The following is a 12,737-nucleotide window of genomic DNA, read 5'->3' on the forward strand; positions in this document are numbered from 1 at the left end:
GAGGCCCAGAGAGCAGCAGGGGTTTGTCCAAGGCCACTTAGTTCTTGGCAGAGCTCAGATCTCCCTGGCCACTGCCTTTGTGGCCTCTCCTGACCCCCTTTGCCCCTTCCTGAACCCTACCTTTCATAACTTTTCAATTTCCCCATTTTCACCAGGGGTCCCTAGGATTTCCTGGCTTTCCTGGCGCCAGTGGAGAGAAGGGAGCCCGGGTAAGCTGAGGGGTGGGAGGGGGTGAGAAGGGAAGGGCTGGAGAGGTGTAGAGGGGGTCTGTGGGGAGTCTCACCCTGGGTAATGTTCTCTCTGCTTCATTCCCACCAGGGCCTATCGGGGAAGTCAGGGCCTCGGGGAGAACGGGGCCCCACGGTGAGTGCAGGGGAGAGAAACAGGTGGCTCAAGGTCCAGAGGGGGGCATTTGGGTTTCTCTGACAACTCCTCTTCCCTCTGTAGGGTCCACGGGGTCAGCGGGGACCCCGAGGTGCCACTGGGAAGTCTGGAGCTAAGGTGAGTGGTCTCTACAAGGCTCCATCTGCCCCCTGCCACTCAGCCCCAGCTCTCCCTCAACACCCTGACCTCGGGGACAGCTGGAAAGCAGCTCTTCCCACTCCCTGACTCTGTTTCCCCCCACAGGGAACATCTGGTGGTGATGGCCCCCATGGGCCCCCCGGAGAGAGGGTGAGTGTGGATCGAGAATCCCCTTCCCCTGAGCTCCCCAGGGAGACTGGGTGAGCCAGCTCCCTCCTCACCCCAGGAAGGAAGCGGAGTTCCCCCACTCAGCCCCTGCCCCCATTCTCCTGACTCCCCCCACCTCTGTCTCTAGGGCCTCCCTGGACCTCAGGGTCCCAACGGGTTTCCTGGACCCAAAGGACCCCCGGTAAGTTGACCCCAAGCTCTGACCCACCTCGCTTCTCTGAGTCCTTCTTCCCTACCCCCTTTCCAGCCGAGAGTTTACCTGACACCTGAACCCCTTCCAGGGCCCCCCTGGGAAGGACGGGCTGCCGGGACACCCAGGCCAGAGAGGAGAAGTGGTGAGTGATGCTCCTGGCTACCCATTCTCGGGGGGCTCCATCAGACCCTTTAACCCCAGAGCTGTCGGGAAAGCCCACAGGGACGTTCTCCTGGCAGAGTGGAGCCTGCCCTGGCACTGCTCAGACCCAGGGCCCAGGGCTCGGTGTGATCCTGCCTGGGATCCCTCCTCCTGGGAATCTGCCCCACAGCGCCCACACCTGCTTTCACTGCATTCTCCTCTCTTCCTCGCCTAGGGTTTCCAAGGGAAGACCGGCCCCCCTGGTCCTCCAGGAGTGGTGGGACCTCAGGTAGGTTTGTCCCTAGGAGAGAGTGGACCCCAGACCCTAGCATTAGTCTGTCTGCCCCTCTTCTCTCAGTCACACACCCCTGCCCCTGGTCCACCTGACCCAGACTCCTGGGGCTGGGGTCAATGGTGGGGGCTGGGATTTCAGGCAGGGGTCCTGAACTTCAGTCTGTTTTGGGGCACATTCTCATCGTCTTGTCCCCAAGGAGAGGCAGTTCCCCAACAGAGACACAAGGTGGTGTAGTTACTTCACATGGGGCAGGAGAAAACCCAGCAGTGGCCCAGGAATGCTGGGGGGAATTTCCTAGCTTTGGGGCAGGGATAAAGGGGTTCTGGAGGAGTGTTTTAGGGTGGCCAGGGTGGGCTCTTTTGGCAGACAGTGGGATGAAGGGCCTGAGAGCGGGAACTCTCTCTGCTTTTGTCTAGGGAGCAGCAGGAGAAACCGGCCCTATGGGGGAGAGAGGTCACCCAGGCCCCCCGGGGCCCCCTGGAGAGCAGGGACTACCTGGGACGGCTGGAAAAGAAGGAACAAAGGTCAGTGAGAGTCCAGGCAGAGGGGAAGTTGGGGAACTGGGGATTGGGGTGCTGAAAGGAACAGGTAATTGGCGATTTGAGGGGGACTGGAGAGCTCTCTGTTTAATTTGGGAGCATGGCTGTGGCTCATCACCTCTTCTTTCCTTTTAGGGTGACCCTGGTCCCCCTGGGGCCCCAGGGAAGGATGGACCTGCTGGTCTGAGGGGATTCCCAGGAGAGAGAGGCCTCCCAGGCACTGCTGTAAGTGTGACTCCCAGACCCCTACCTGTCATAAGCACCAAGCATCCTGAGCCCCCTCCCTGACCCTGTCCCTGACCCCCTCCATATCACTCCCCACTTCCATCTTTTGGAGCCTGCCTTCCCCCTCCAGCTCTCACCCTTCTCTTTCCGTGAAGTCTCATCTTCCCCAAATGTCTGGTTCATAGGGTGGACCTGGTTTGAAGGGGAATGAAGGTCCGTCTGGCCCCCCTGGCCCCGCAGTGAGTCTGGGGTTCCGGCGGGGCGTGGTAGAAAGAACCTGGGAAAGGGGTGGGTGAGGAAGGGTGGGAGTGGCATCCCGATACCACGAGGGGCTGTGGGGCTGGGCAGAGGCTGTCCAGGGACAGCCAGAATGCATCTGATTTTGGGAGCTTCTGGAAATTGTGATCTGAAGTTCTCTGGTATGGGTGGGCTGGGGTCTCCTTCCTGGGGGTCTGACCATCTGCTCTCTCAGGGCTCCCCTGGGGAACGAGGTGCAGCAGGATCAGGGGGACCCATTGGTCCACCAGGGCGCCCAGGCCCGCAGGGTCCCCCTGGAGCAGCAGGAGAGAAAGGCGTCCCGGTGAGTGTGGGGGTCCTGGGGAGGGGTCCTGGGGAGGGGTCTGTGAGCCTAGTGTTGATGGGCTATGACAAGTTTCCTGTGGGGTGTTTGAGGGTGAGGGTCACCTCCAGGCCATGACTCCTTCCTCCTGTCCCACAGGGTGAGAAGGGTCCCATTGGCCCGACTGGACGAGATGGGGTGCAGGGTCCTGTGGGGCTTCCTGGTCCTGCTGGGCCTCCAGGTGTGGCTGGAGAGGATGGAGACAAGGTGAGGGACCCCACAGACCCCGACCAATCTTCTATCCAGATGAGATGGCTGACCTGGGCATGATCCCTGGCCCCTGTCATGTCATCCTTCCCACTCTACCCATCACCTTTCTCTAATATCTTGTCTGCCTTCTCCTCCCAGGGTGAGGTAGGGGACCCCGGACAGAAGGGCACCAAAGGGAACAAGGGCGAACATGTAAGTGTCCATGACCTTAACTTCTGACCTCCTGGCCTTTAACCTCATTCCTACCTGATCTCTCTCCCTATTTTGGTGTTTCTGACTCTCTTCTCTCACCCAGGGCCCTCCTGGACCCCCTGGACCCATTGGTCCTGTGGGGCAGCCTGGAGCAGCGGTGAGTGACCCCTCTGCCCCCGCTGAAGACCCAGCAGCCTCTGATCCTCCCTCAGCTCCCCTCTGCCCTTGTGGCTGGGAGTGGGAGCAGGAGCTCTGGGCCTGGCACCCAGCTCTGTGTGGTATTTGTGGATAGAGAACACCTGACCCATGACCCATCCCTGTGTCCTTGTCTCTGCTTTCCCTCAACCCTGCAGGGAGCAGATGGGGAGCCCGGAGCTCGGGGACCCCAGGGACATTTTGGAGCCAAAGGTGATGAAGGAACAAGAGGATTCAATGGGCCTCCAGGACCCATTGGCCTACAGGTGTGTTGGGGGATAGGACAGGGGCAGAGAGGTGGGGTCAGGATGGGGTGATGTTTGTCCCAGACCCTGCCAGCAGCCTGCCGATGAGGACTGGAGGGCCTGCGGGGTCTGAGGGGAGGGGACTGTGGGGCCTATCTGCCTAGGGCTGTGCTTTGGGTGGGGTGGTCACCTGCGCCCATGTTTTGTATACCTGCACAGGGTTTGCCAGGCCCCTCTGGGGAGAAGGGAGAAACAGGGGATGTGGGTCCTATGGTGAGTGTGACCCCTACTGACCCTAGCCCCCGTACTAGTCACACCCCTCCCTGGCCAGCCCCCACCCCACACCCCACTGCCAACTCCCTGGCCTGGCTGCTCCTCCTCCTCTCTCCACCATTCATGCTCAGCCATCTCACGTCCCTTCCTCATCTGCGGTGTATCTGTTTCCCCTCAGGGACCACCTGGCCCCCCAGGACCTCGAGGTCCAGCTGGACCCAATGGCGCTGATGTGAGTCATCTCAGCCCCTGTCCCTTGAGACCAATGTGTCTGGTCTTCTGCCTCCCTTTCCCAGACCATAAACTGTAGTACTCTCTCAGGGGCCAAGAGAAGCCCTTACTCCCGGGAGGCCTCCACTGCCTCACTGCTGTGACCTTGGGCTGCTCATCTGGGACTTTGCCCCGAGATGGCACCTCCTTCCTAAGCAATGACACCTATTTCTGTTCCTCTTCCAGGGCCCACAAGGTCCCCCGGGAGGTGTTGGGAACCTGGGTCCCCCTGGAGAGAAGGTAACTGGAAAGGGGGTGAATGGACCAGTCATGGAAGTGGGGGATGGGAGTTGGATTTCTGCCAATTTTGGGTAGGGAGACAAAAGAGAATGAGATGTGGGGAATATCAGAATTTTTTGGCTGGGGAAGGAGAGGAGGATTTGACTCTAATCTCTTTGCAGGGGGAACCAGGAGAGTCAGGATCTCCAGGGATCCAGGGCGAGCCAGGTGTCAAGGTGAGTGACAGCTCCAAGGCTTTACTCCCCAATCCCCGTCACCCGCCTCAACCCTGCCTCCACTTTTCCTGTGACCTCCTTGAGCTGGAACTCGTCTGCAGCAAGAGTCTCTGCTCCCTGCCATCCTCTGTGAGGCCTGATCCCTGGTCTGAGTGAGCCCTTCTTCCCCTTCCTTGAAGGGAAGGGGACTAGGGGACTCCCCTTATAGGCTTGACTTTCTGTGTATGTCCCATTGTCACTGAGGGGAGTAGGGGATGGCTGAAGGTGTCTCGGAAGCAGAGGCTGAATCCGTGATCTTCAAGACTCCCTGGGCCATCTATGTCCTCCGCTTGTTCTGCAGGGTCCACGCGGGGAACGTGGAGAGAAAGGAGAGTCGGGGCAGCCAGGAGAGCCAGGACCACCAGGGCCTAAAGGCCCCACAGGCGATGATGGCCCCAAAGGGAACCCTGTGAGTTTGGGGCGGTGGGGGCTGAGTCCTCTCAGGCCTTGTGAATGACAGACCTGGGAATATGGGTGTGTGTGAGGGAGGATCTTGGAGTGTGAGGAGCCCAGGAGTTGGGGGGATGCTCTGGGAATGGGGCATCCAGAGGGATGCATGGGGTCTAGGATCCAGAGAGAAAGTGAGAGATGCCCTGCAGTTAATACCCTGAGGCATTAGACAACACACAGTGCACATGGTAGGGAAAGGGGTGCAGGAGACCTCTTCCTGGGGGGTACTGGTGGGCACTGCCTCTAGAGAGGCAGTGGCGTGTGCCTGTGGGTGTCTGTGCTGGGTGGGCTTAGGGAGCTGTGACCTTGACTCTTATTCTCCATCTGGATCAGGGTCCTGTTGGTTTTCCTGGTGACCCTGGCCCCCCTGGAGAAGGTGGCCCTCGGGTGAGTCTTACTCAGAGAGGGGAAGGGGCAAAAAGGGTGGGGCTTCTATGGGGGGGCCTCTGTGTGGCCGCTGGGCTTGGGTATTGGGAAGCTGGGGGTATGGCAGGGCGGGCAAGGGGATGGGGTATTGACAGTTTTGGGGGTGATGCCAGCCAGGTTGGGGGCCCACCTCTGACCTTGCTTCACTTCTGCAGGGCCAGGATGGTGCTAAGGGTGACCGAGGCGAGGATGGTGAGGCAGGACAGCCTGTGAGTGCCTGGTGACCCCAACACCCCCCTGAGCCCAAGCCTCATCCCCTTTACCCCTCTTCTGTGCCCCACTCCTGAGGGGTCCCTTGGCTGGAGGATAAACACTCAGCCACACCAATTCCTCTCTCCCTAGGGATCCCCTGGTCCCACTGGGGAGAATGGACCTCCAGGGCCACTTGGAAAGCGGGTAAGTGAGGTGGACCCCTGAGACCTTGGGAGGCGGTCCCTGGGCTGTGTGGATGGAGGCTGGGCAATGGCAGGTGGGACGGGCGGGGAGGTGCCTGGTGTCTGCATTGCCGTGGGTGGGTGTGTGTGCAGGAGCTGGTGGGTTTAAGGGTGTGTGGTATCTCATTGCCCGGGACAGGGTGTGTGTGCAGGAGCTGGTGGGTTTAAGGGTGTGTGGTATCTCATTGCCCGGGACAGGGTGTGTGTGCAGGAGCTGGTGGGTTTAAGGGTGTGTGGTATCTCATTGCCCGGGACAGGGTGTGTGTGCAGGAGCTGGTGGGTTTAAGGGTGTGTGGTATCTCATTGCCCGGGGCAGGGTGTGTGTGCAGGAGCTGGTGGGTTTAAGGGTGTGTGGTATCTCATTGCCTGGGGCAGGGTGTGTGTGCAGGAGCTGGTGGGTTTAAGGGTGTGTGGTATCTCATTGCCCGGGACAGGGTGTGTGTGCAGGAGCTGGTGGGTTTAAGGGTGTGTGGTATCTCATTGCCCGGGGCAGGGTGTGTGTGCAGGAGCTGGTGGGTTTAAGGGTGTGTGGTATCTCATTGCCTGGGGCAGGGTGTGTGTGCAGGAGCTGGTGGGTTTAAGGGTGTGTGGTATCTCATTGCCTGGGGCAGGGTGTGTGTGCAGGAGCTGGTGGGTTTAAGGGTGTGTGGTATCTCATTGCCCGGGACAGGGTGTGTGTGCAGGAGCTGGTGGGTTTAAGGGTGTGTGGTATCTCATTGCCCGGGACAGGGTGTGTGTGCAGGAGCTGGTGGGTTTAAGGGTGTGTGGTATCTCATTGCCTGGGGCAGGGTGTGTGTGCAGGAGCTGGTGGGTTTAAGGGTGTGTGGTATCTCATTGCCCGGGGCAGGGTGTGTGTGCAGGAGCTGGTGGGTTTAAGGGTGTGTGGTATCTCATTGCCCGGGACAGGGTGTGTGTGCAGGAGCTGGTGGGTTTAAGGGTGTGTGGTATCTCATTGCCCGGGACAGGGTGTGTGTGCAGGAGCTGGTGGGTTTAAGGGTGTGTGGTATCTCATTGCCCGGGGCAGGGTGTGTGTGCAGGAGCTGGTGGGTTTAAGGGTGTGTGGTATCTCATTGCCCGGGGCAGGGTGTGTGTGCAGGAGCTGGTGGGTTTAAGGGTGTGTGGTATCTCATTGCCCGGGACAGGGTGTGTGTGCAGGAGCTGGTGGGTTTAAGGGTGTGTGGTATCTCATTGCCCAGGGCAGGGTGTGTGTGCAGGAGCTGGTGGGTTTAAGGGTGTGTGGTATCTCATTGCCCGGGGCAGGGTGTGTGTGCAGGAGCTGGTGGGTTGATGGGTGTGTGGTATCTCAGGCATGTTTGTTCCTGGGTTCTGGTGGGTACGTTTTCACCAGGGGTAGTGGTGGTTACTGACAAAGCAGAATGGAAACTGGAGGAGGGGCTGGCCGGCTTTTCTCTGGGCCAGGGGTGAATCTTTTTAGTTGCTGGGGCAGGAGACGGGCCACCAGGTAGGGTGTGGGCAAGTGGCCCTTCACCAAATGTACAGACTACCCAGTATTTTCACAACTGTCACAGCTGTATCTGTTCTGCACATCTGTGAATCGGCCCTCTGCATGTGTCCCTGTGTATGCACGTGTGTGTGTGCATGTGTATGTGTGTGTCTAGGACAGGAAGGGGGAAGAGTTGAGCCTGGCTGCCCATGGCCTCATGTGCTCTTCCTTCCCGCTCCATTTGCAGGGTCCTGCCGGCTCGCCTGGTCCCGAGGGGCGACAAGGAGGGAAGGGAGCCAAGGTGAGGGAAAGGCTGCTCTGCCGCTGGAGCATCCCCTCTGCCTCCCACCCCTCAGATGCCTCCGTCTCCAGTGCCTACCCCATGTCCACCTCTCCCATGTTGGGTCCTTTTGGGGACAAGCATTCCCTATACTTGTTCCTGCACTAGGGGCTCCTAGAGTTTGGCCCTTCCTCCCTGCCTCACACCTTCCACCTTGGACCCTCTGCCCCCTGCCCATACCCCACTCCTCTGCCCTTCAGGACACATTCCTTGTGTGTGTTTCAGGGAGATCCCGGTGCTATAGGGGCCCCGGGGAAGACAGGCCCGGTGGGTCCTGCAGGCCCAGCAGGGAAACCTGGCCCTGATGGTCTGAGGGGGCTCCCAGGCTCAGTGGTGAGTCACTGCAGGGAAGGGCTGGGCTGGGCTGGGGTGGGAGTGAGGGGCCATGGGAGGGGTACAGTGTGGGGATGCTCCTCCTGACCCCTGTGGTCCCCTTGAATCTTCAGGGTCAGCAAGGCCGACCTGGAGCTACAGGCCAGGCTGGGCCCCCAGGTCCTGTGGTGAGTGACTGGGATTGGGCTGGGTGAGGGGTGAGGGCAGTGCCCTGGGACTGAGCTGAAGCCCTGGAGGAAGTGGAGGCTGTTGGGGAGAACTTGGTCCCACCTCTCCCTCGAGAGAGTGACTTCCCATCTCTTAACAGGGACCCCCAGGGCTGCCTGGTCTCCGGGGCGATGCTGGAGCCAAGGGAGAGAAGGTGAGTGACAGACAGACATGCGGCCAGGTGTCTCTCCCACCACCCTCGCCCCTGAAACCTGTGGGACCCGAGTGCCCACTGCTCTGCTGCAGGCCTCCAGCAGCCAGTCCCAGGGGGTCCCTGCTCAGTGAGGGCCACTCATGGACCCTGTGCCCGGCTCCCTCTCCGTGTCCTCTTGGCACTTCTCCCCCATCCACATGACTCCTCTTTGCATTGTCTTGACTGCCTACACCCTTCTCTAGGGCCACCCAGGTCTCATTGGACTGATTGGGCCCCCGGGTGAGCAGGGAGAGAAGGGAGATCGGGGCCTTCCTGGGCCTCAGGGCTCCCCTGGGCAGAAGGGCGAAACGGTGAGTAGAGGGCATGGTCCCGGAAGTTGTGGGGGTTGAGGGTGGGGTGGAGAGGGGTGGAGTTGGAGTTGGGACTCAGCTGTGGGTGAGCGAGCAGATGCTCAGGAGGGTGTGGGAGGAGGACCCAGTTGAACCAGCCCCTACCCTTCCTAGGGTATCCCAGGAGCATCCGGCCCCATTGGTCCTGGAGGACCCCCTGGCCTCCCCGTGAGTACTGCGTCTGTTCCTCCACTAAATCCCCTAAACCCCTCTGCTGCCCGCCCATGGCCTCCCAATGACTTCCACGAACTACCAGCCTAACAAGCATAGTCCTCAGGGTCCCCCATTTGTCCTGTCACCACCAGTCCCTCCTCCCCATACTTCCAGGGCTCTGAATGTCCTGGTATTCCCACAGGACTGCCCCTGCCATGGGAGGGGACCCTGTGGACTTGGGACCTTGCCTCCCCGCTCCTCTGAGTCCTGTGCTTCCCCTGCAGTGACCGTCTCTTTCTTGTTCCTCATTTCACAGGGACCTACTGGCCCCAAAGGAGCCAAAGGAGCCACAGTGAGTGACCCCCTTCAGCTCTGACCTTTGCCCCAGCCCCTCTGGACTTGATGATGTCTCTCCAGGGCAAATAGACTCCCCCCAAGGAGCCCCTTATTCCAGCCATGAGGCTGATTTGATCCTTCTGTGACCTTGATCCATGCTTGACCTCTTGACCCCTCCATGACTTAATTTATTCCTTGTCAGGGCTCAGCCGGACCCAAGGGAGAGAAGGGTGTGCAGGGCCCTCCAGGACACCCGGTGAGTGAGGAGTCAGGGCTGCTCCCAGGGCCATCCCCCTCTGCTCCATTGCTGCCATACTTCACCCTCACACCAACCTTGTCTCTTGCCCTCTCCATCTGTCCCTGCACCCAGGGTCCCCCGGGCGAGGTGATCCAGCCACTGCCCATTCAGATGCCCAAGAAGACTCGGCGCTCGGTGGATGGAAGCCGCCTGATGCAGGAAGATGAGGCCATACCGACCGGGGGAGCCCCCGGCAGTCCTGGGGGGCTGGAGGAGATCTTTGGCTCACTCGACTCCCTGCGGGAGGAGATTGAGCAGATGAGGCGGCCGACGGGGACCCAGGACAGCCCTGCTCGCACCTGCCAGGACCTGAAGCTGTGCCACCCAGAGCTTCCCGATGGTCAGTGCCAGTCTCAGGGCGCACAAACATCTCCCCAATAGCATGGGTACTGAACAAGCAGAATGGATGCTGGGGCAGTCTTGGAGAAGGTGTTGAGTTGAGGGTGAGGGCTGAGGGGCTGGGAACTGCAGCCATTTACCAACCGGGTCAGAAGTATCCCAATACTTTAGCAACTGATCTGGGTCAGTGTGTACCAGTTGGTTATCAGCCCAGTGTCTGCAGGAGCAGATAAACATACATACGTGCACACACCTGTTTGCACCTGAACAGATGAATCTGTGTTAGTGCCTGCAACCACATGTTGTCCCAGTATGAGGCTGTCCATACTCGGACCTCCTCCAGTCAGAGGGCCTGGGGTTACTGTTGGGGGCAGAGGTGTCACGTGATGAAAGTGGGCTGCAGCAGTAGGATGGGCTGGATTCTAGGGCTCTGGGAGGGAGGAGGACCAGGAGACTAAGAGCATGATGGGGAGGGCTGGGAGGGAAGAAGGAACCTGAGGGCAAAGAGCATCTTGGAGCCTGGACCTAGGTGGCCCTGACCTCCCCTCTCCCTCACCCAACAGGAGAGTACTGGGTCGACCCCAACCAGGGCTGTGTTCGGGATGCCTTCCGAGTTTTCTGCAACTTCACAGCAGGGGGTGAGACTTGTGTGACGCCTAGGGATGATGTCACTCAGGTGAGAGCTGGCCCCTGGCTGCCCCTCCCCTGCCCCCTAGTGCACCCCCCCAGGGCTTAGTGGTTTCTGGGTTTTGGTGACAGTCCCCTAGCTGTTGCCCCCCCTGGAGCCTGCCACCCCTTCTCCACTTCTTAGCTCTTTCTTCCTTTCCTTCTCACCGGTCCTCTGATGCTCACTTTGCCTTTCGTGTACCCCCAGTCTCCTGGCTCCCACTCAGCCCCTCACTTCTTTCCCAGCCCTTGCCTTCCAGCCATTCCCTGCTCATGACTCTGGCTCAGCTGTCCTGGTGCTGTAGATGCTCCTGAGGCCCATCACTGTCTCCCCCTGAGGCCAGCCCTCTCTCTCCTTCCAGTTCTCTTACGTGGACTCAGAGGGCTCCCCGGTGGGTGTGGTCCAGCTCACCTTCCTGCGGCTGCTCAGCGTCTCAGCCCACCAGGACGTCTCCTACCCCTGCTCTGGAGCAGCCCGGGATGGTCCCCTGAGACTCCGCGGGGCCAATGAGGATGAGCTGAGCCCGGAGACCAGCCCCTATGTCAAAGAATTCAGAGATGGCTGCCAGGTGGGAACAGGAAGAGCTGGGTGGGGGGCTGATCTCAGACTCAGGCTGGAGGAAGGAGGTGGGAAGACCCCTTGGGCCGGGCACCCAGGGGGAGCAGGGAGGAGTCCATCCTGCTGGATTGTCAGGGATGCCTGAGGGAGCTCAAAAGCTGGTGAGGAGGGTGGAAAGGATGGAAGCCATCGGGTGAGGTTCACTTGGGTACAAACACCAGCGTCACACAGGGTAATGCAGAGGTGTACACAGACTGGCACATGGCTGCCCAGCAGAGGCACACAGTGGGGGAGAAGCAAACACACACGCACGGGCACACAGGCACTCCCAATCTGTACATCCTGAGTCACCCTGATGGGGCCAGGGTGCTCAGAGGAGAGGTGAGCCTGGGCCTGAGGTTAGGGGGTGGGGGTGCCTCCACCCTGCTCACACTGTCTTCCTTGTCTCCCCCTGAAGACACAGCAAGGCCGCACGGTGCTGGAGGTGCGAACGCCTGTGCTGGAGCAGCTGCCAGTGCTGGATGCCTCATTCTCAGACCTGGGAGCCCCACCGAGGCGGGGAGGGGTGCTGCTGGGGCCTGTCTGCTTCATGGGATAGGACCATCTCTGTCTGATCCCGTCCATCGGAACCAGGCCCACCTGGAATCCCACAACATCAGCTCTGTGCCACCTCCCAAGAGGGCTCCTCACTATCTAGGGAGCCTTGGGCCAGGGCACGGAGAGCCCTCAGTCGGGGCAGGCCAGGGGAGGGGTGAAGTGGTTGCCTGGACACCCTACGGGAGGAGTGGCATCTGGGGCTCTTGGCCCTCCCACCCGGAGCCTGTGACCCGTTAGAGAGCTGAGACCCTTATTTAAAACTCACCTCCCAATCACCCCAAACAAATCGAAGAGAAGAGAAAGGACATGGTGTATTTTGTATTTAAAAGTAATTATATTAATTATTTAAAGTGTGGAAAGCAAAATCACAAAAAAGAGAACCACCAACAAAAATCAGCAGACGGTGGAGACAGGGCTCTCGGGGGTGGGCTCCGGCACCCACATCCTGGCATCAGGACTTTCCTCAGTGACTGTGTGTGGGGGGGTTTCAGGGCTGAACCCCACCTCCCTCCCACCTTCCTCCCACCTCACCTGTCGCACCCACTGTGAAAGTTGGAATATGTGGTCTCTCTGGCCTCAGGGCTCTGACTCTGCCAGGGTGGGGCTCTCTAACCCGCAGGTGTTGGCTGCCTGGCCCATATGCCCACTGTCTCTTCCACTTGATCTGGGTCTGGCAGGCACTGCCTGCTACTTGAGGGCCAGGATGCCCCCACGGAAGAAACGGAATAGTGTGCGGTGTGTGCAGGGCTGCATCCAGCAGATGGCTGGAATATTAAAATTCTTCTGTATTGGCCGGTAAATTGCCATGGCCCTGAGCCACTGAGTATGTTCGTTGCCACCCCGTCCCTCCCCTGGGCACCCCTCACTTTCCCTGATCCTGCAATTAAAGGGTTAATATGTGGCATATGGAAAGGACTCCCAGGACCCCTGTGCCCAGCTTCCATGCTGACTGATGGTTAAATAATGTGATTGTCTCCTCCCAGGTGTCTGTGTCACTGCTTGTGTTGTTATTTCAGTCTCCCCCGACACCC

The 12,737-nt window shown here is 59.7% G+C and overlaps 1 protein-coding gene across 5 annotated transcripts in view; it reads left to right on the plus strand.

Annotated features, from left to right (window-relative positions):
- Positions 1 to 12,688, plus strand: part of COL11A2 (collagen type XI alpha 2 chain) — a 31,369-nt gene extending 18,681 nt beyond the window's left edge. For all 5 annotated transcript variants that reach the window (XM_063632364.1, XM_055263599.2, XM_063632363.1 and 2 more), the window contains 35 exons: positions 156 to 209; positions 319 to 363; positions 448 to 501; positions 628 to 672; positions 818 to 871; positions 972 to 1,025; positions 1,260 to 1,313; positions 1,736 to 1,843; positions 1,994 to 2,083; positions 2,269 to 2,322; positions 2,556 to 2,663; positions 2,802 to 2,909; positions 3,051 to 3,104; positions 3,208 to 3,261; positions 3,458 to 3,565; positions 3,764 to 3,817; positions 3,996 to 4,049; positions 4,274 to 4,327; positions 4,489 to 4,542; positions 4,883 to 4,990; positions 5,365 to 5,418; positions 5,613 to 5,666; positions 5,800 to 5,853; positions 7,583 to 7,636; positions 7,901 to 8,008; positions 8,122 to 8,175; positions 8,316 to 8,369; positions 8,612 to 8,719; positions 8,873 to 8,926; positions 9,228 to 9,263; positions 9,450 to 9,503; positions 9,618 to 9,885; positions 10,448 to 10,560; positions 10,913 to 11,119; positions 11,567 to 12,688. In XM_063632364.1, the coding sequence (XP_063488434.1) occupies positions 156 to 209; positions 319 to 363; positions 448 to 501; positions 628 to 672; positions 818 to 871; positions 972 to 1,025; positions 1,260 to 1,313; positions 1,736 to 1,843; positions 1,994 to 2,083; positions 2,269 to 2,322; positions 2,556 to 2,663; positions 2,802 to 2,909; positions 3,051 to 3,104; positions 3,208 to 3,261; positions 3,458 to 3,565; positions 3,764 to 3,817; positions 3,996 to 4,049; positions 4,274 to 4,327; positions 4,489 to 4,542; positions 4,883 to 4,990; positions 5,365 to 5,418; positions 5,613 to 5,666; positions 5,800 to 5,853; positions 7,583 to 7,636; positions 7,901 to 8,008; positions 8,122 to 8,175; positions 8,316 to 8,369; positions 8,612 to 8,719; positions 8,873 to 8,926; positions 9,228 to 9,263; positions 9,450 to 9,503; positions 9,618 to 9,885; positions 10,448 to 10,560; positions 10,913 to 11,119; positions 11,567 to 11,707 (2,781 nt within the window). In that variant the 3' untranslated portion in view covers positions 11,708 to 12,688. The remainder of the gene's footprint in view (positions 1 to 155; positions 210 to 318; positions 364 to 447; positions 502 to 627; positions 673 to 817; positions 872 to 971; positions 1,026 to 1,259; positions 1,314 to 1,735; positions 1,844 to 1,993; positions 2,084 to 2,268; positions 2,323 to 2,555; positions 2,664 to 2,801; positions 2,910 to 3,050; positions 3,105 to 3,207; positions 3,262 to 3,457; positions 3,566 to 3,763; positions 3,818 to 3,995; positions 4,050 to 4,273; positions 4,328 to 4,488; positions 4,543 to 4,882; positions 4,991 to 5,364; positions 5,419 to 5,612; positions 5,667 to 5,799; positions 5,854 to 7,582; positions 7,637 to 7,900; positions 8,009 to 8,121; positions 8,176 to 8,315; positions 8,370 to 8,611; positions 8,720 to 8,872; positions 8,927 to 9,227; positions 9,264 to 9,449; positions 9,504 to 9,617; positions 9,886 to 10,447; positions 10,561 to 10,912; positions 11,120 to 11,566) is intronic.
- Positions 12,689 to 12,737: the final 49 nt, after the last annotated feature.

Source organism: Symphalangus syndactylus, chromosome 23 (genome assembly GCF_028878055.3).
Source record: "Symphalangus syndactylus isolate Jambi chromosome 23, NHGRI_mSymSyn1-v2.1_pri, whole genome shotgun sequence".
NCBI classification, from domain to species: domain Eukaryota; kingdom Metazoa; phylum Chordata; class Mammalia; order Primates; family Hylobatidae; genus Symphalangus; species Symphalangus syndactylus.